Source organism: Balaenoptera acutorostrata, chromosome 1, assembly GCF_949987535.1.
Source record: "Balaenoptera acutorostrata chromosome 1, mBalAcu1.1, whole genome shotgun sequence".
NCBI classification, from domain to species: domain Eukaryota; kingdom Metazoa; phylum Chordata; class Mammalia; order Artiodactyla; family Balaenopteridae; genus Balaenoptera; species Balaenoptera acutorostrata.
In genome coordinates this window covers 18948840-18970120 of record NC_080064.1, presented here as the reverse complement: position 1 = coordinate 18970120, position 21281 = coordinate 18948840, and the positions used below count along the sequence as shown (strand labels likewise).

General features: G+C 48.8%; 1 protein-coding gene across 4 annotated transcripts in view; it reads left to right on the top strand.

Moving 5' to 3' along the window:
- MYOM3 (myomesin 3) overlaps nucleotides 1-11902 on the top strand; it is a 46714-nt gene extending 34812 nt beyond the window's left edge. For 3 of the 4 annotated variants that reach the window (XM_007175127.2, XM_007175129.3, XM_007175130.3), the window contains 12 exons: nucleotides 1194-1338; nucleotides 1478-1537; nucleotides 1936-2003; nucleotides 3079-3189; nucleotides 4941-5028; nucleotides 5545-5583; nucleotides 5829-5937; nucleotides 7087-7250; nucleotides 7474-7510; nucleotides 7688-7710; nucleotides 9329-9384; nucleotides 10397-11902. In XM_007175127.2, the coding sequence (XP_007175189.2) occupies nucleotides 1194-1338; nucleotides 1478-1537; nucleotides 1936-2003; nucleotides 3079-3189; nucleotides 4941-5028; nucleotides 5545-5583; nucleotides 5829-5937; nucleotides 7087-7250; nucleotides 7474-7510; nucleotides 7688-7710; nucleotides 9329-9384; nucleotides 10397-10657 (1161 nt within the window). In that variant the 3' untranslated portion in view covers nucleotides 10658-11902. The remainder of the gene's footprint in view (nucleotides 1-1193; nucleotides 1339-1477; nucleotides 1538-1935; nucleotides 2004-3078; nucleotides 3190-4940; nucleotides 5029-5544; nucleotides 5584-5828; nucleotides 5938-7086; nucleotides 7251-7473; nucleotides 7511-7687; nucleotides 7711-9328; nucleotides 9385-10396) is intronic. The other variant, XM_007175128.2, reaches the window with a different exon arrangement.
- Nucleotides 11903-21281: the final 9379 nt, after the last annotated feature.

Below are 21281 nucleotides of genomic sequence, written 5' to 3'. Positions count from 1 at the left end.
AACAGCCACCAGCTTTGGCTGTCACAGTGATAGGGTGGGGGGCGGGGACACCTGGATTTTAGTACCTGGGGTGCGGGTGGCAGGGATGCTAGACACTTGCCAACACAAGGAACACTCCCACAAAGAACTTCCCATGCCTCCCACAATTTTTCACTGTCCTGTCAAACATTTGTAAGATGAAAAACCTACATTCACGCTTATAATTATCCAAGCCTAGACCCTAACTCTCAGAAAGACAAATAATTTTTTTCTGCAGTGTTAATATACACTGAATAGAGAGTTTTTATTCTATTCGCCACATTAGCTATGCTCTTTCATTCATTTTCCTGTTCTTCTTGTACTCATGAGAAGATCTTATTTGTGAATTTCATCTCCAGATGGCCATCAAAAAATATGTGTTATAAAGAGGGGAGCTGGTTCTGACAGAGGAGAAAGAGCTCAGGGCTAGATGTCAGAAGACATATTCATCTCCTGTGGGTTGTGTGCCCTTGGGCAGGTCTCTTCACCTCTCTGTGCCTCAGTTTCTACATCGGTACAATGGGGTTGGTTGCCCCAGGAACAGGAGGAGCAACTGGAAAAAAAATAGATTTGAAAGTTCTGCATAGAGATTAAGCATGACCTTGGCTCATGGTAGAGGCAGGGTAACAAAGTCTGGACTCTTGGTACACAGCACTGATACTAGCAGGTGCCGCTATAGAAAAATCAAACTAGACGATTCTCTCAAATCATACATACACCCTAAATGTGGAAAATAAAACGTTTGAAAACTGTTAGAGTGTGACAAAATGTAAATACGTGCTAATTCTGGGTAGCAGGTACACAGGCTTTTTTATATTATCCTTTATAGTTTTATGGGGGATTTTTTTTATATTAAATTGCAAAAGAAGTAGAAAATAACCAAAAAACATGGTGCAGTAGGAGATTGGGGATTATTATTAATTGCAACTGATACAAGCACGCAAGACTCTTTCCAGTGTCTGCCAGGCCCCAGGGTGTTCTCAGGGGCCGGGTGTGGGAAAAGTCCAGTCTATACACAGGAGAGGGGTACCTAGGGCCCCCTCCCCAGTCTCTGAAGGCTTCTAACTCTGCATATATTACCCCCAAGTCCAACCACGCCCCGATCTGCACCCCACAGCACAAATTCCCTGGGATTGGAAGAGGGCAGAAAGACTTTCGGGTTTTGTTCTCCCCAGAACCGCAAAATCAATTTTGTCCGAGAGAAGGGCCTGGTGGAAGTCATCATCCAAAACTTGACTGAGGACGACAAAGGGTCGTATACTGCTCAGCTCCAAGACGGAAAAGCCAAGAACCAGATCACCCTGGCTCTGGTGGATGACGGTCAGCTGTGCCCTGACCCCCGCCCTGCCCCATGCACCCGGCCTCAGCTCTCAGCCTGGGCGTCTCTATCCATCCTGACGCCCTCCTCTGGACCTGCGCTCCTCCTGGTTCACGACCGTTCCCCCCTCTGTGTCCACAGAGTTCGACAAACTTCTAAGGGAGGCAGGTGCTAAGAGAAGAGACTGGAAGAGAAAGCAGGGTAAGAACTGCTGGGGCGAAGTTCAAACACCTCGGCCAGCAGGCCAGCAGGCCAGCAGACAGCGCCGGGGAACCGCTGGGCAAGTGGATTAATAGATCCCTCCGCCCTGCTGGACCCCCCGAGGGAGGGCCACTGCCATCTGATCCAGTGCTGTCCCCGTGCCACAACGAAACAGCACTTGCCCAACCCCGAGAGTGAGCGCCTTAAACTTTGCACCCTACATGCCTCCCAGATGCCTCACCCCAGTCCCCTCCCTCGTGGGGGCGAATTCCCAGAATCCGAGGGGCCAGTAGTCATTAGGTGCCCCTCCCCAGCTGCCTTCCCCTGTCTCGCCACCAGGTGGCGCCCGGGCCGAGCCCGGCGCTCTGACCGCTGGGCGTGCTGTTTTGCCCTCATAGGTCCGCATTTCGAGGAGCCTTTGCAGTGGAAGGTCACCGAGGACTGCCAAGTGCTGCTGACGTGCAAGGCAAAGCCCCGCCCCCGCCTCCAGCCCTCCCCCCAGGCCCCGTGGGGCAAGACCTGTGGTTGTCCCCAAGCCCTGTGGCTGTCTTTTGCCCCACTCCCTGCAACTCCACACCCTGTGCTGGTGTGATCCAAGCAGAGGAAGTAGCCCCAGGGATTTTGCATTTAACTGGAAAACAAAAGCCCAGGGAGCAGAGTTAGTGTGAATTAGTGTGCGCTGAGTCAGCCTTGAGCTAGATCTCCCAGCTGCTCTGGGAGGGGTTCTGGGGGTCAGGGGTCTGGGAGCAAGTGAGGGCTCTGTATGTTGAGCGGTAGTCCCTGTGTCTGTTAGTAGCCCTGCCAGACACTGTTCTCAGCACTTCAGAGCATTATTTTATTTCATCTGCCTCACAATCATCTGTGAGAGAGGTGTTACAATCCCCACTTTAGGATGAAAAACTAAGTGGGGAACTAGCTCAAGACTACATGGTAACAGGCAGAGTCTAGAGCCCAGGTTTTAACCGGATGTGCCTGACTCCAAAGCGGGTGTTCTTTCTCAGCACCCTGCAAGCCTTTTAGATAACTGGGGGAGGGCAGGGGAGGGGAGGGCGCACTCCCAGAAGCCTGTGCATTCAGCAAACCTAAGTACCTACTCTGTGTTACACACTCTGCAAGCACTGGGCATACAAGGATGAAGAAGTGGTCTCCTTAGGCCTGTAAGATCCCACAGTCCAAAGCAAGATCGTGGGGAAAACAGTGTAGCTCCTGCTGTGATGGAGACATGCAGGAAATTGATTACTCATGATGGGGCACACTCTGGGGTACATAAAAGAAGGCTTCCTGGAGGAGGTGACACAGGCATTTACAAGAAAAAGTAGGGTAGGAAAGGGATCAAGAAGCAGAGGGAATAGCATTAGCAAAAGTCCAGAGTCCAGAAACCATCAGAGGAGACATATGGTGTGAGGAAGGGGTTGGCTGAGATTTAGCCTGGGGGTGAGGGGGGGGAGTCATGTTTGTAAAAAAAAAAAGGTTCTGATGAACTGGGTCTTCACATGAAAGAGAAAGCCTGAAGGAGTCTCCTCACTCCCCACCTTCCTCAGGTGGCCAACACCAAGAAAGAAACCCGCTTCCAGTGGTTCTTCCAGAAGAAAGAGTTCCCAGATGGTCAGTACGACCCGCAGACTGGAGCAGGGCTTCTCTGCATCGAAGAGGTAAGTGCAGCTCTGACTTCAGGGCTCACAGCCTCCAGGCAGTGCCAGGAGCACTGGGCAGGGAGTCAGGACCAGGGTGAGGCAAGTGAGGCACTGACCTCACGCACAAACTTTAAGGAAGCACTGAAAGGCTCAGTACTCAAGATAAATAATATTTCATGCAATATTTTCAAGAATCAAAATTCACGCCAAAAAAAAAAGACCATGAGGGAAAACAATACCAAAACTTTAAATAAAGACAGGCTCAGTAATACCGATTTTTCCTTTTAGTTGGATTCCAGTCCTGGCCCTGCCACTGACTGCATGGCCTTGGGCTCGTCACTGTGCCTCTCTGACCTCAGTTTTCATCTGTTACACGAGCGGGTCAGAGGGATGCTCTCTCAGAGATTCCTTCCTGCCCCAGCAGCCTGAGATTCAGGACAGGAAGACAGTCTCCGTGTGAGGCAGGTCTGGGCAGAGGAAAACAGGGCCTGGAGCTCGCTTCTCCCACCCACGACCTCCCCGTGGCCCTCGGAGGAGTGTGACCTGGTTAAAGTAGAAATGCAAGGCTTATCCTTAAATATTCAATGTTTTTCTGCCTTGCCCCTGATTTCTGTGGCCTCACCATGTGCCAAGGAGGACTGCGGCAGACGCAGGTTTGCGGACTAGGAAGGAAATAATGATTTCAGGGTCCTCTCCCAAATCCTGGCCAAGACGATGGCAAGTTGGCCTTTGTCATCACAGTGCAAACTCCTCACACAGGGCTTGGCATCAAGTAGGTGCTTAATAGCTGCTGAGTCTTGTCATAATCATCCAGCCTATTGGTGCAGAACTTTCTGGCTTCCGAAGAGTTATCTCCCTTGATCCTCACAGCAACTATAGTACGTAGCCAGGGCAAGGATTATGCCACCATTTTACAGATGGGTAAACTGAGGCTCAGAGGGTTTAAATACCAAGATACAAAGCTTGAGAGTGGGGCCGGAAGTTTCTGCAATCACTCTCATCGGAATTTGGCTGGGACTTTGGAGGCTTCACTGAGGGAGGGGGCAGGGGACATGGGAGAAGACTGTTGGGGTTTTCAGCCCTTTGATGCTCCAGTTAAGAGATGCTTCTGCCTTGAATCCTGCCTCAAAGCACACTATGTAGAGATGGTTGGGGTGAGAGGGGCCCTTTGAGGGGACAGGGAGGCAGATATCACGCCCCTGCCCCCGCAGCCCCTGGAGGAGACGCTGTGTAATGAGAGGGCACAGCTGACTTCTGACCTTGCTTTCAAAGCATGACCCAAGTTCTTGTTTTGCTGAGTGTTGACCCAGGCTTCACTTGGGGTTGACAAGCATGTGCCAGTAAGGACCCCCTTGTCCTAAGCAAAAGAAAGCACACTTCCTTCTGAGAGATGCAGAGAGGTCCCTCTATCCAGGGCCCCTGGGAAGCAGGGCAGCGCTGGTGGAGGGTGCGCCCTGCTCGGCCCAGCTCTGCTACGAGGGCTCGCTTTGCTCTGCTCAGAGCAGCTGCCTGAGAATCACATGCAGGGCGTCTGTTTCTGCCCTCAATTCCCCCTCTCGCCCCACCTCCAGGCCCAGACAAGCCCTGGGCTTGGGATCAAAGGGCTCTGGAGCTGGAAAGAGCCTCAGAGATCACCCATCGCATGGGGGTAAACTGAGGCCCAGGGAGGAGAGTTAGGGGCAGGCCTAGAGCCCAGGCCTCCTGATTTGCTGTCCATCGCTCCTTCTGGAACTCATGCCGACACCGCCTTCTCACATCCTTCTTTCCAGCTTTCCAAAGAGGACAAGGGCATTTACAGAGCAGAGGTTTCGGATGAGCGAGGGGAGGACGACACCATCCTGGACCTCACAGGTGAAGGTGGGAGCCGGCGACATCAGAGACGGACCAGGAGGGCCTCACACTGAACCAAGAGATGCAGTGTGACCTGTGGGGAAACTGTCTGGGATCCTCACTTGGGGCAACTGAGGCCCAGGGGAGTTAAGTGACCTGCCCACGGCTGCACAGCTGGTCAGTGGCAGGGCCTGGTCTGTGTGACGCTGGTGCCCATGTTCACTGCACTATCCCACAGCGAGCCCAGGCTTCAAGACCCGGAGCCTGAGTTCTCCGCTCTGCCCCCCCCAGCGGGCCCCAGGCTCCTCACCAGGCTGGTCGTCTCAGCCTGCAGGAAAACTGTCACGTCGGCCCATTCGTCCTCCATCTGTGTTGCCCCCCTGCCCCATCAGTCACGCAGTGCCCCGGATCCCCTCCCCACCCCTAAGCCTGTGTTCTGAGAGCTGCTCATAAGGTCCACCAGCCTTTTCCAAGGACGGCCCCACCTGGTGCATCCCTAGGGGAGCCCTACATCCGCTGACCACTCCCTCTGTCTCCCTCCAGCCCTGGATGCCGTCTTCACTGAGCTGGGCAGGATTGGTGGTAAGCAAGCCCCCCCTCTGCTCAGCACTGCCGTGATGCCGCATAACCCCCGGGGGACCTCTAGCCATCCTTGGCTGCCGGGGGTGGGTTTAGTTTCCAGCCTCAAAGACTGGGGGAGACGCTCCTGCCTCTTCACCACACTGTTCTCCCCACCACACCCCAGAGCAGGGGCGAGCCGGCTGCCCCCCAGATGTGCTGCCCAAAGGGCCTTGGGGAAGACTCACCCTTCTCCCATGCCTCCCCAGCCCTCTCTGCGACCCCACTGAAAATCCAGGGCACCGAGGAGGGGATCCGGCTCTTCAGCAGGGTCAAGTACTACAACGTGAACTACATGAAAACCAGCTGGTTCCACAAGTAGGTTGGCCTTGCCCTGGAGCCCTAGCCAGGCTGGAGGGGGCCCAGCACCCGCCTCAGAGCCCAGTCCCAAGGGCTTGGCAGAGACAGGGTCTCTCACCGGTCCTGCTGTCCACGGAGGGAGTCTGGGACAGGGAACAGCTGTTGGAGGCACAGAAGGGAGGCTCCCCAGGAAAGATGGGAACCCTGGTGCTAAGATCACTTTCCCAGAACATCCATGGCCACAGAAGGACCATTGTCTTAGAGCACCATCTGGGAACTGGGGGAGAGAAGGATGCAGGAACGATGGAGAACCAGATGGTCAAGTGGGTCATGGTGCCCTTGTGGGTCTTTGCAGCCTTAGCAAACTCAGGCAGCCAGGCTGAGGGGAGAGGTGCAGGCAGAGGGACCTGGGGGGCTGACGACTAACTGAGGGCCAGGCCTTGAAGGCAGTATCAGGTATCAGAGACTCAGCCAGGAGCTAAGTGACCCCAGAGAGTTTGGGAGCAGGATTTTCCCAGTGCTTCTTACTTGCAAACCTCAGCCTTGTGGAGCAGACATTACTGCACCCGTTCTATGGAGAAGGCTAGACGGACTTAGTCAGATTTGTCATGTGAGTGAGACCAAGGCCAAGCTGAATTTCAGAACAGTGAAGCTCCTCCTCGAGAGTTTCTGAGCCCTGTGACTAAGCCCAGAGGTGTCACTTCTGTGACAAAACACTGACACGGGCCAGGTGTCTTTAGGAATGAAATTTAAGTAAAGAAGGAAAGGAGTTTATATAGTTTATAAGAATTACGTAAGAGTGATTGTGGGAAGAAATCCTGGGAGGTTTTAAGATGAGGAAAAGGATGAAGTGAGGAAGTGGCTCCCACTGGTGGGGTGGGGGGAGGTGGTCACTGACCCTGGAGCACCATTTCCTCAAAGTCCCAGCCTGCAGGACATGTCACAAATATAGATTCAGCGCTGGCACAGGGTTTGATGAATGAATGATGAATGGATGAGTGGATAGATATTTATCAGATATCTCATGGATGGTCACCACTTTCAGCTCACACATCTGGGAACAAAACCCCGGGAGAGGAGTTTGGGGCAGGGGTGCCTGTAGATGGGCAGACAGACAGCCTGTCCCAGGCTGAGGTCTGTTAACCATTTCTTTGCCCTCATGTTCAGAGAGAAACGCCTGGAGAGTGGTGATCGGGTGAGGGCTGGTACCACCCTGGATGAGATCTGGCTCCACATCCTGGACCCCAAAGACTCAGACAAGGGCAGATACACCCTAGAGATAGCGGCCGGGAAAGAAGCCCGGCAGCTCTCAGCTGATCTCTCGGGACAAGGTGAGCTCTCTGCCTGTCTGTCCTCAGTGAAACCTGTTTAGAAAACCCCATGGTCTTTTGGGGGGGCTCCCATCTCCCCACCCAATCCTAGCACTGCCCCAAGAGAATGCTGGAACAGAGTGGAGGAACAGTCAGCACTGAGCTCTACACCTGTGGGTTGCAGGAGCGGGGGAGATTGGGGGTAGATGCCCTGACGCACCTTTTCCCCTTTTCCTTCTCGTAGCTTTTGAGGACGCCCTGGCTGAGCACCAGAGACTGAAGTAAGTTTCCTTGGCGTTTCTCAGTGTGATCAAGGCCCCTGGGGTGCACGAGCACAGGACCCTTCCTGGGAGGCCGGACAGTTCCACCTTTCCCCCGTCACCCCCTCCCCCCTACCCGGGCAGGACTGTCCTTTAACAAATGAAACACCAAAGCTTTTTCCCATTTCCATTTTTCAGAGCCTTGGCCATCATCGAGAAGAGTAAGTCCAGCCATATTTCTGTTGTTTCCACTTCTGAGTTTGGGGCGGCTTTCCAGCTGCTCACGCCTCCTGGCAGGTAGCTGGAATCCCAGTTCCCCATGGGGTCTGTGTGGCTCTGGGCTGTCACAGAGCTGCCGGGAGACCCGGATGGTGGCAGCGTGAAGACAGGTGGATGAGGAGCCCGAGGATACCTGAGACCGTGGATGTGGACGCGCCTGGTGCGGGCCTGGTGGCGAGTAGGCACATGGCCGATGTCAGTGGGACTCCAAAGGCAGGGGCAGATGGGACCGAGGCTGGGCTGATCTTTCCAAGCAAGGCCCGGGACGAGATGGCTTTAAAGCTGAAGCTGGTTCTGGCTGTCGGGGCACTAGGGCCTCATCTAATCCAGGACACAGCCTCTAAGTTGCCCAGGGGGACCACCAGGTCCATGCACTGGAGCTTCTCCGGGTCCCCGCAACCAGTTCTACCCAGTTCCAGGAGGCTGGCTTTCTGGTCTCAGTGAGCCAGCCGGTCAGTGTAGGACTTTCCATGAGGGGAAGCGTCCTGGCAGCAGAGCAAAGCAGCCCCGTTCAACCTGACAGTGAGGAGGGAAACTGACCGTTTGGGGCCATTGGTAGGAGGGGGCATTAGCCCTATGTGGCGTCTTGTCCCTGAGTGTCCCCGCTTGGCGGGAAGTGCAGGCCGTTCACAACTGCCATCTGGAAGGGGGCCATCTGGGGTGTAGGAGCAGTGAGGAACCCTTGCAGCGGGCGGCCACCTTGGTGGGAGGAGCGCAGCCTGGAGACCCGACTCAGCCCGTCACGCCTCCGTCTAATCACCCGCCCCCCCCCATCCTGGAATGCCGAGTCTCTTCACAGGACACCCCCCTCCAGGACCCTAACAGAGGGGCCTGAACTCACCACCTGTGGTTGCCAGGGCTGGCCGAGTTGAGAGTCAAGAGAAGTGGATTGTTTGGCCCGCCATGATGGGCCTGGTGAACGATCCTCCCACAACAGTGTCCATCTCTGGGGCCATCCTTCCCCTCCCCCCTCAACCCTGATTCAGGCTCCTTCTCCCCTACATCCGTTGCGCAGACACCAGCCACTTTAGGCTCTTGGGACATCCCTGATCCTGGTCTAGGGTCCGTTCCCACAGCCTCGATTGCGACGTGTTGGCTTTCTGCTTAGTGATTTACAACCACAGTCTCTTCCTGCCCAGCCGCCATGGCCACCGGGTCCCCCCCCCTTGACCAGAATCAGTGTCCCGAAAGCTTCCTTCCTATTCACTGCCTGAGCTGGTTCGTCACACCTGTTATGTGCATTTTGCCAGTTTAGGGTCAGAGCAATCTTACCACCTTCTCTCCCAGTCCTCAGGGGAGGGGCACCTCACTGTCACCTCCAGGTACCACCAGCCACGATAATAACCTCAAGTCAATGACAGAAACACATTATGTCCCCTATCTTCTGTTTATAAAGGCAAGGAAATAATGTAATACAAGTTTAAGGATGTCCACCCAAAATGGTGCAAATAAGAAAAAGAAGCATTGCTTAAAAATAAACCTCAACTGCGTGGAACCTGCTGCTGGGAAGCAGCTGGCAGGAAAACATTCATCACTGGGGGTCTCGTTTTTCCCTTCCAGATCGTGCCAAAGTGGTGAGGGGCCTGCCGGACGTGGCCACGATCATGGAAGATAAGGTACTGACTGTCCCCCAGCCCACGGCCAGCAGTCCCACCCTGGGTTCCCTCCTGTATCCATCAAAGATCACGAAGCAACGAAGCACCGTGGATTCCAGAGCCGAAGGGGCTGGATGCGCCGGAGTCTGGCCGAGTGACCACACCTCACTGGTCACATGTAGTATAAAGGAAAGACACTGAGCCTGGTGTCAGGCCCATGGTGGGGGTGACAGGCCTGTGCTCACCCCGGTTCTACCCCATCTCTCCAGGTGGCCCTGGGTGTCACGGACTTCTCCGTGTGAACTTCAGTTTCCCCAGGAGTTTGACTAGATGATACCTAAAAAGCCCTTTCAGGACTGAAGTTACGCAAGTCTAATGTTCTAGAAACTGATAGCTAACGTTTTCATGTTGCTTACTTTGTGCCAGGCACTATTCCATTATTTAAACGTCAAGGCAACCACATGAAATAGTGTGTTATTACTAGTCATACTTTATAGCTGAGGAAACTGAGGCCCAGAAAGGTTAAGGGACTTACCTGAGGTCATACAGCTTAAAGGACCCGAGCTGAGATTCACAGCCTGGCAGCCCAGCTCCAGAATCTGAGTGTCTGGCCATTACACTAGAGTGCCTCTGCAGTGAGAGTTGCTCTGTTGAGAATTTTCAAACTCAATTCTTAAATCTTTATGTTAAAGCAATCTAGCCTTATTTGCATGGTAAAATCATAATGAAATATACAATAAAAAGCAATAAAGCAAAGTCCAGGCCATTCTGGGGCAGGTAATTGCTAAAGTAATAACGGCCTGACAGTCTAACTAGTTAAGTGTTCCCATAGAAACGTTGAGAATGGAGGATGTGGGGTTAGAGTAAAACATCTCCCTTTACTGTTATTACTTTATGGGTCACAATAAAACACACATAATGAACTTACCACAAGGAGCAGCTTGCACTGGGAGCTCCCTGGGAGTGTGAAGGTGATACCAAGGGTTATTCCAAGCGGGTGGACTGAGCGTTCCCTTCCTGTCCTTTCAAACAGACCCTGTGCCTGACCTGCGTCATCTCAGGAGATCCTTTCCCTGAAATCTCTTGGCTGAAGAACGACCAGCCCATCACCTTCCTTGACCGCTACCACATGGAGGTGAGGGGGTCGGAGGTCACCATCACCATCGAGAGGGTCAACAGTGAGGACAGCGGGCGCTACGGTGTCTTCGTCAAGAACAAGTATGGCTCCGAGACGGGCCAGGTCACCATCAGCGTGTTCAAGCACGGGGAGGAGGGCAAGGTGCTGAAGGTGTGACGGTCGGATCCAGGCACAGCCTGAGGTCTAGTCTGCACGGACTAGGAGGGTCAACCAGCGGCTCACAGCCTGGCACAAGCCACGGAGGCGGGGCAGGGGGGACTGGACATTGTGGAACCCGGGACATGGGAGTGGAGTAGCTACACCAAAGTGGAGAAGCAGAGACCTTGCTGGGGTCCTGGGAGGCCTCCAGGATAACGAGATCAGCACTGGACTTGGAATGGGAGACCTACGTGCAAAACTGTTTCAGCTCTAAACTCTCCATGAGCCTTGCCTTCCTCATCTATCACATGGGAATTCCTACTCCTAGGGATTGTTTATGAAAACCCTTGAAACCACACACCAGTGATTCTCAACAGGAGGCAGTTTTGTCCCCCAGGAGACATTTGGCAGTGTCCAAATTTTGGGTTGTCACAGCTGGGGATGTCCGCTGGCGTCTAGTAGGTAGCAGCCTACTAAGCACAACAGCACATAGAATTCAACCCCAAATGACAATAGTGCCAAGGTTGATGCACCGCCCACCCCCCTTGTAAACGGATTTATCACAGTACCCCCTTTTGGATACTGTATTTTCAATTCACTCAAGTTCAACGAACATTCATTTGAAGTCTAGCGTGTGCCAGGCTGCAGATGGCATCGGGAGCACAAAGATACATAATATGCAGGCCCCGCCCTCAAGGACACCTCAGCCCAGGAGGAGAGTCAGACCTGGGTGCAAATGACTCCAGGACAAGTCAGATGATCAGGATTATAAAACAGGTTCACATAAAGTTCCACTGGTGGTCAGAGGAGGGAGACAGGCGTTCATCCCAACTAGGGAAGGTGAGCTTTAAAACATCTTCATGGAACTAGCAGAATTGGTGGTTGGGCCCTGAAAAAAGAAGTTGGATTTGGTGATGGTCATGGGAAGAGATTTCAGGAGCAGGGGATGGTTGAGAGCAAAGGTGAGGCGTGGGGGTGATGCTGCCTGGGAGGCCTTGGATGCCAGGCTGGAGAGTTGGATGACCTTCCGGACTTCCAGCTCAGGGCCTCTGCCTGGCGGGACAGATGCTGGTTGGCCTTGCTTGCTGGACCTCAATACGGAGCTGGGCATTTCACCACCCTCCAGTTTCCTTCTTTTTTAAAATCAGATTGGGAGGGGTGGGGTTTATAAAGTTAGAGATGTTTGTTGTAAAAATTTTGGAAAACCTTGAAATGTTGAAGGAGAAAATAAAACTCATCTGTACTCCCAACACCAAAACATAACACCCACCTCTGATTTCTGAAATGATTTCTGAATTTAAAGGTAAAATGAATCACTCCTACATTTACCACCTACACGCGCATCAAGGCATGATGGGTAACTTATACCCCCAGCAGCTACAGGTGCAGTCAGGTCAGGTGTTCAGTGAGGGGGGCGAGGGGGCCAGGTGTCCTGCCGTGCCCTGGCTGGGAACGAGTATGGAGGATTATGCAGGTCTTGGAGGCAAACACACCCAGGCTTGAAGCCAAGCACTCACTGTGGGATCTTGGGCATTGTTTTTTTCCTTTGTCTGGGCCTCAATTTCCCATCTATAAAGCAAGAAGTCTGAAAGGTCATTTTTGAGGGTCCTTTCAGCTGACACTACCTCCTACCTAGGAAGACTGTGGACAGGGCAGGTCCAGGGTGGGGCAGTGGGGATGGAGGTCCCTGAGACCTTTCGCTGTTTTCTGTCTTAGCTCCTCCCACTTAATCCCAAGTAAACCCCAAGTGCCACTCAAGTGGGAGAAAGGACCTTGCTAAAGGATATTGTGATAAAATTTTAAAATTTTATATCTGGACTTTGTTCTTGGTTTGGGACACACAGCTCCTAAAACCCCTGGGATCTCCAGGGTGAAAAGAGCATCTTCTGCATGCTAATAAGACGGCTGGTGACTGGGGGCCCTTAGATAGCTTCAGGATGGGAACTGGTCACCAGAAAGACCAAGGCAGGACTAGAGGGTTGGAGCTTTCTGCCCCCAGCCACCTCCACTTCCCTCTGGAGAGGGGAGGAGACTAGAGATTGAGTTAATCACCAATGGCCAATGATTTAATGAATCATGCCTAAGTACTGAAAGCTCCATTAAAAATTGCTAAGCGACAGGATTCCGAGGGCTTCTGGGTTTGTGGACACATCAAGGTGCTGGGAGTGTGGTGCACTTAGAGAGGGCGTGGGAGCTCCCTCCACACTCCCCGGCTCCTTGCCCTGTGGACCTCTTCATCTGATTGTCCATTTGTATCCTTCATAATAAACCAGAAACCGTAAGTAAAATGTTTCCCTGAGTTTTGTGAGCCATTCCAGCAAATTATCGACTCTGAGGAGGGAGTCATGGGAACCCTCGACTTATTGCCAGTTGGTCAGAAGTGCAGGTGACAGCCTTGTGGAGTCTGACTCTACCTCTGGGTGGTTAGTGTCAAAACTGAGTTGAATTGTAGGACACCCAGTTGGTGTCTGGATATTTGGAGAACTGGCTGTTGGTGTTAAAATAACCCACGCATTTGGTGTCCGAAGTGTTGTGAGCCAAACCAGCTCAGAGTTATGAATCAACCACCTCCCCAGGGGTCTTTCCCATCTTCATCTATTCTATATTTCCTGAGCCCAGGGTAGGTAGCGGTGACACACCGTCATCCAACGAAGCCAGACTCCGCAGCTCCACGTCTTTCACACTCTGCAGCCTGAACCACTGGCCTTGACTTTATTCTCCTCTCCTCAGCCTGTTCCCAATGGCCCCCATTCCTGCCCCTGGCCTGGGCCGCTTCCAGCATCCCAATTTCTGAACCCCTCTGATTCTTCCATCTTTACAGTTCCCACTTGCTCCTTGTGTTATTCTTTACTGGCTCATCCTGGGAAGCATCTCAGTTGGTCCAGCCTGATCCCTGGTACCCTGCATGGGACTCAGAAAGTCAGAAACTTTGTCTCTTATCTGGTGAAACCCATCAGCGAACACATGGTCCCGGCATTCTCCAGGAACCCTCCGTGGATCTCCGGGCACGCTGGACTTCCAGGAAGCCAGGCAGGGCGTGCAGGCTGAAAGAAGGCCAGCCAGCCAGCGTGTTCCCCCTTGATCATAGCAGCGGCCCCCTCCCCACACCCGTTCTGCCACCTTTCACATACCAACCCCAGTGCCATCCTTGACCTAAAGAATTGAGAGCCGTAAACAGGAAGCGCATGAGGAATAAGAACCCTGATGGGAAATGCCTGGCCTGTGTAATAATTAACCTCTACCCACTTGGCCTCAGGCACTGCTCATCAGATGCTTTCAATACCTCAAAACTTCCAAATCACTTCCAGCAGCTCGGGGTGACATTTTCATGCCAAAAATAGTTTCAGAAGCAACACTTCCCAGATGTCTCTAGCTAGAAGCCAGATAGTTTATTTTCAGCATTTGAGAAAAGTTTCAATTCTGAGGCGGGAGGAGTTTCAGCCAAGAAGTGCCCTGGGTTGAGAGCAAAACAAATTGCACAGCCTGTGAGGAATGTGCCCCTCCTCTCCTGGGCCTCCCAGAAACCCTTGTGTCCCTGGGCTGACTTTTATATCACCGCTTCCTGTGCTGTAACAGATCTAAAGAAAGAGAAACACGGGGCCACACAAAAGCCTTTTCATTCCAATTATAGAAATGTTCTTGGCGAAATGAGACTTTGGGTTTGCTTGAAAATACTCCAGTTTTTAAAAAAAAAAAAAAAAAAAGTAAGAGGAAGAGAAATAAATGAAATAAAGAGAAGTAAATGAAAAAGTTAGCAAAACATTGATGATTCTTGAAGCTGGGTGGTGGGTATATGGGTACCATGCTCTCTACTTTCGTATATGTTTGGAATTTTTTCATAATAAAAATATTTAAAGACTCCACGGGAGACAAACCCTTGGCCGTCTTTTCATCTGGAGTCATATGAGTTACTTAGCCAGCAATTAGTCAAGGACATTAGTTACAGGCGAGTGAGCACAGAGTTCCTCTCTGGCAGGCAATGTACACAGCCTGCTATTTTTCAATCACACTAATTAAAATTAATGGTAACAGAGATGTTCTACAAGAAGTAATTATCAAGTCATAGCTGTAGTTTAAAAAAACATTATACATCCTATTGATGCGTTGACTCTGCATTCATTCAGCACAAGTTTGCTGAGCTTACTATGTGGCAGGAATATACAGATTTAAAGCTTGGTGCTATAATCTGAGATCCAGCTTTGCTTTACTTGATGTGTGTGCCTTAATTAAGTAATTTTAAGTTTCTGTGTCTCGTCTGTAAAGGAGGGCTGCTGTGAAAATTAAATGAGGGGATGCTTGCCGAGTAACTAGCGTGGTGCCTGAGAGGATCAAAATAAATGACAGATTTCCCCACCCACCCATTCCCTGTAGTCTCAGTTGCTGGGGAAGATAGACGGGCTAATCCAGCTCCCACAGAATTCAACAGTTCCTTCTGCACTTTTTTGACTGATGACAGTACAGACACTTCCAGAGACGGGAGTCCACAACCTCACAAGGGATTTTTAAAGTAGCATCTGTTGTATTCTTCCAATGATAGAAATGATAAATGGTTGCTGTAGAAAAAATGGACGAGACAGAAAAGAACCAAGAAGAAAAGTAAAAATATCCATAAGCCGAACAGACTTGTGGTTGCCTGGGAGGGGAAGGAAGGACTGGGACTTTGGGATTAGCAGACAGAAACTATTATATATAGGATGGATAAACAACAAGGTCCTGCTGTATAGCACAGGGAACTATATTCAATATCCTGTGATAAACCATAATGGAAAAGAACGTGAAAAATAATATATACATGTATAACTGAATCACTTTGCTGTACAGCAGAAATTAACACAACATTGTAAGTCAACTATACTTCAATAAAATTTTAAAAAAATATATCCATAAGCCCTCCAACCAGAAATAAATACAATGGAAGACACTGTTTATTAACTAGCCTAACAGATATTCCCACCCCTTCCCCATTGCCACCTCCACTCTCAAGACTGGAAAGCAAAATATTCACTTTCCCAGGCTCCCTTGTAGCTGGGGGCAGCCACAGGACACAGTTCTGGTCAAAGAGACATAAACAGAAATCTGCTGGGGCTCTTTGGTAGGTTCATGTTCCCGGTAGAAGGGACAGACACTGCAGGCACCAAACTACCCCCCTTCCTCCTTCCTGCCTCAAATGTGGACGTGGTGCCTGGAGCTGGTCAGCCATCTTGTGACCATAAAAAGCAGATTGCAGAGATGCCAGCCCAACATCACCAAGCTGCTGATGCCAGGCCTTCAGACCCCCAGACAACTTATGAGAGAAAAATAAATCCCTCTATGCTTAAGGCACCATAAGTCAGGTTTTCCGATCCTTTGAGCTAAAAGCATTCCCAATTCACACACCACTTGTTAACATTTTTTTGATGTATTTCCTACCAGTCTTAACAGAATTGAGAAGTCTTACATATAATTTTACATTCTGAGTTTTTTTCCTATGATATGACGTCATAAAAATTTTCTCACATCACCAAAAAGCATTCCAAAACCCTATGTTAGTGTTTATCTATCATGTAACTATATATCATTTCCATGTTCCCAGAAATAGTTTCCAATTTTTCACTAGTAAATGAGACTGGGATGAACATCCTTATATATAAATCTTTGCTTGCATCTCTGAAAAATTCACTTGTATAGATTCTAGAAGAGGAATTACTGAGTCAAAGGACATGAATTACTAGGTCAAAAGCAGACTAGCTACATGGCAGGAGTGGAAGGGAACTAACTGATAGTACCCTGGCCTTCCCCTCAGGGACACAAATCAGAAGTTAGTCAATCATCCAACACATATTTATTGAGTAGCTATTTCACTCCAGGTACTATGCTAGATGCTGGCGATACAGTGATGACTGAAACAGACATGGGCCCTGCCCACATGGGAAATACCATTTCTCAGATGGCCACCCAGAAAGATGGTGACTGGTTTTTATTGAACCATGGCCAACGGATGAAAGGAGAGGCTCACCATAAAGCTAAAAAGCAAAAACCAAATGAGAAAAATATTTGTGATCTCTATGGAAAATATAAGGCTAATATGCTTAATATACAATTACGATCCAATCATATCATGACTGGTATGTTATCATCAAAAATGATGCCAAAAAAAATATTTAGAGGCATGGAAAGATGTTCAGGATAGGTTTTAAAAATCAAAAGGCAGGGCTTCCCTGGTGGCGCAGTGGTTAAGAATCCGCCTGCAAACGCAGGGGACGCGGGTTCGAGCCGTGGTCTGGGAAGATCCCACATGCCATGGAGCAACTAAGCCTGTGCACCACAACTACTGAGCCTGCACTCTAGAGCCCACGAGCCACAACTACTGAAGCCCGTGCGCCTAGAGCCCATGCTCTGCAACAAGAGAAGCCACCACAATGAGAAGCCTAAGCACCGCAACAAAGGGAGCCCCCACTCGCCTCAACTAGAGAAAGCCTGTGGGCAGCAACGAAGACTCAAAGCAGCCAAAAATAAATAAATTAAATTAAATTAAATTTTAAAAAATCAAAAGGCAGATTTCAAACAGTATATAAAGTGTAAGCTTATTTAATGAAAATTAAAATTGTATATATTTTAGAAGACTAGAAGAATAAACATCAAAATATTGACAGTGAATTCTCTAGTGGTGGGATTATAATTGATGTTTATTTTCTCATCTGCATTTTCAAAATCTCTATAAACTTGCATTATATTTTAAACAGAAGAGAGAAAAAAAATTTTTTTGAATGTTTTAAAAGCTACCACAGATATGCACCCTGTCTCTGCCAAACTAGCCTCTTATTCTCTGTTTTCCTGGTTCCAAGATCCTGTTTATTTTGCTTTTGTAATTCACTCATCAATGTTACCTAACACCCTCACTTCATGATCCTTTGAGACTTAAGCCTACCCAATGCCTTTTTAAATTTCAGATATTGAATTTTACAGTTTTGGAATTTCCATTTGGTTCTTGTTTTATAGTTTCTATTTCTCTATCAAGCTTTTCCTATCTTTTCCTTCATTATGAGCATACTTTCCTTTACAGCAAAAAGCACAGCTGTAATAGCTACTTTAAAATCATTAACCAGTCACCTCAGGGTCAGTCTCTTTGGACTATCTTTTCTCTTGAAAAAGGATCACATCTTCCTTTCCTTTGCATGTCAAATAACTTTGGATTTTGTTTTGAATATTATGTTATGAAGACCCTGGATTATGTTATATTTCCACTGCAGAGTGTTGATTTTTGTGCTCGTTTTGTCAGGTAATTAACTTGGTTGGACTAAAAATACAAACACTGTCTTTCGGCAAGCAGCTCAAATGTCAGTTCACTTCTTTTATCCTTAGCTGATCTGCTTGTAGTCTGTCCTATGTATGTGTAATTTAGAGGTTGGCCAGAGATTTGTACAGAGTTTATAAAGAAGTCTTCCCTCTGACTCTCACCTTTCCAGGATTTCCACCTCACTTTCCAGTGGCTGTGATTGCCCTCAACTCTGTCCTCTTGAGTTTTCAGGCCAGAAGTACTGCAGGTGTTCTACTGAACACCTCAAATGGTGCTGACTGCAGTATACTGAAAGGCATTTAAAAAATGAGAAACTCATCCTGTGCCATTCCCTTCCTCCAGGTGTTGACTCCTCTCTGGAATCTGTCTGCCTTTGTTTATTCTCCAGTGCTTCAGGTAAGATTTTTAGTTTATTGTTTATTTTTTTTAATTTTTTTTATCTTTTTATTTTTTGTCCAGAGGTTAATAGCTGCAGTCTGCAGGTGGATCAGTCTAGTTGGAGCTTACTTGGGCATACTGCAAGTGGAACTCCTCATTGTGACTTACTCTCCAGGCTTCAATATTCAGTAGCCCCTTCTAGGTGAGGAGTCCCCATGGCCAAGAGGATGTGCTGCTCAGAGCATCCCTTCCTCCTGGGAAATGCCTCAGCGATTTCTGGCATCTGCCTCTGATCAGATTTTGGATAGGGTTGGGCACCCTTTGCCTTGGCACTCCAGAGACTATCCGGCAGGTTTGACCCTTAAGTGGTCGCCCGCAACCGGACAGTCAGAACTCAAGTTACATTTTTTTGAATCATCTCAGTGGTAGCAAATCACTGAGCTTTGAGGATGAGTTTACTTTCAAAAGCTGTTAAAAGCCACTTGGAGGGACTTCCCTGGTGGTGCAGTGGTTAAGAATCCGCCTGCCAATGCAGGGGAATGGGTTCAATCCCTGGCCCAGGAAGATCCCACATGCTATGGAGCAACTAAGCCCGTGTGCCACAACAAGAGAAGCCACTGCAATGAGAAGCCCGAGCGCCGCAACGAAGAGTAGCCACCAATCACTGCAACTAGAGAAAGCCCGAGTGCAGCAACAAAGACCCAACACAGCCAAAAATAAAAATAAATAAATAAAATAAAATAAAAACCACTTGGAGAAAACAGTATTGGCCTTAGACCCAGGCCAGAGGGTCTTCTTCTCTGGGCCCCATGCTTTAGTGGGCACTGTGACCCTCTGCTGGCTGCACCCCTCTCCACGGGCCAAGGAGTCTTTGGAACCAAGGGAACATGGTAACACAGTCTGTGACATCTCTCCTTTCCAAACTATGCATGCAATACCCAGCACCCAGAACTCTCTGGCCAAATGGTCCCAACTCACTTCCAGGACCTGCATGGACCTCTTCCACAGATGTGGAAGGCAAAATAATGGCCCTTCAAACATGCCCATTTAAAATAAATTTTAATAGTTGGACCAGAAAGACGTGGTCAAAATGTAAAGAAACAGATCTAAATTAGAACAGGGGAGCAATACACAGAGTGAGTAAGGAGCTAGAATGGATTAGGAATGTGGTGAAGATGACCGATGTCCCTTTTGAGAAGAGTACAGTAGTTAAGAGTGTGGATATGGGCACCAGGCAGAGTCTGCATTAAACCCCAGCTCCACCACCTAACCTCTCTGTGGTTCAATTTCCTCGTCCATAAAATGGGGATACTCTTGTACTTTCCTCTTTGGGTAGCTGTAAGGATTAAATTAATTATTATGTGTAAAGCACTCTGTAATGTGCCCAGCATGTGGCAGTTGCTCAAAAAAGATTAGCAATTTTTATTAGCTTCTCCCAACTTCGAGGCTCAGAAATGCCAGGGGAGGGGGAGGAATTGTATGGGAAAGACATAATCCAAAAATAAAATATTTCATGATTTTAAAGAATCAGTGATGTGTATTAAAGAAGAATCCATTTGAAATTGACTCTGGGGGCATTCTCCTTGAATGGCATTGAATGAGCAGAGAAGAAAATGCCATCTTAGCACATTACTTGGCTCTATTTACATAATGATAAATATGTAAACTCTGTTTCTTGGAGATCAAAAGATAACTGTGGAAAGTTGATGGAAAAGAAAAGATGTTTATGAAGCTCAAATGCACATAACGTATCCAAACTTTGTTATACAGCAGAAACTAACACAACATTGTAAAGCAATTATACTACAATAAAGATGTTAAAAAAAAAAAAATGAGAACAGGAAGAGGTTGGAGGTTGTATAACCCACAACGAGAAGTCAGTAGAAATGTCTAAAATCAATGCATTGAGAAGTAACCACACAAATCTATCTTTAGAGGTGTAGGGTGACCACTAGAAGAACTAAAAACAGAACCATTTCAAGTGGTAGATTCCAGATTGCTTTCTGAAGATGGGAAGGCAATTAACAGCATTTAGTTTACTTGGTATTTTTCCAATAACAATCTCTAGTCCCTAAAGCAGCTTCAGGGGGCAGGCTATGTGGGTTCAAATCTCAGCTCACTTATCTTGGCCCAATCACTTCACCTTTCCAGAATTCAGTTTTTTCATCTGCCAAGTGATGAAAACAAGTGTGCCTACCTACCCAGGTGATTGTGAGCCTCTCCATTCTCAAAGCATTGGTTGGAGCTGGGTTTTGAGGCAATTCAGCTTCCAGCAGAGCCTCTGCCTATTTAATTCTGACTCCGAAATTGAAGTGAATATGTTAACAGAGCAGATTACAAAAGCATGCAGCTTGCTGGCCAAAGAGCTCAGATCTCCCCAGCAGCTGTCAGCTGGGGTCGGGCCCCATGGGCAAAGGGACTGGCGACTCAGCAAGGTTTGCTCCTCCTGACTTTGACCAGATGAGCTGGCTTTCCCACCTCTGACATCCTGTGACATCTTTAGTGGCTTCCCACTTGCTTTTGTACCAATCTCACAGGATACTAAACATGCTTAATAAAGTTGTCTCACCCATCTGGTGCTCAGCACATGACAATATTTCCAAATCATTTGTATTCTCAGGAAATAAGAATAATACTTTGAGTACCAGATGCTATACTAGCAAATCATTTTCATACATACATACATGTACATATATTACATCCATATATATTTACATATAATTCATAAATATATTTTATATATTCTGCTCAACTGATCTCTACAACTGCCCTTTGGTAGATGTAAACCAAAGGAAGATCAAGGAGGTTAGTTGATTTGCCAGAAACTACAGTTAGTAAATGGTTGAACCAAGATTCAAAGCCCAGGCTGCCAACTCTAAGACTCTTTTGACTGTAAACCATGATGTCTGTATGACACCTTTCACATTCTTCAAGATTTCCCCTGAAAATCTGGCACATAAATCATTCAATTCAAAGAGCTAGCTGGCC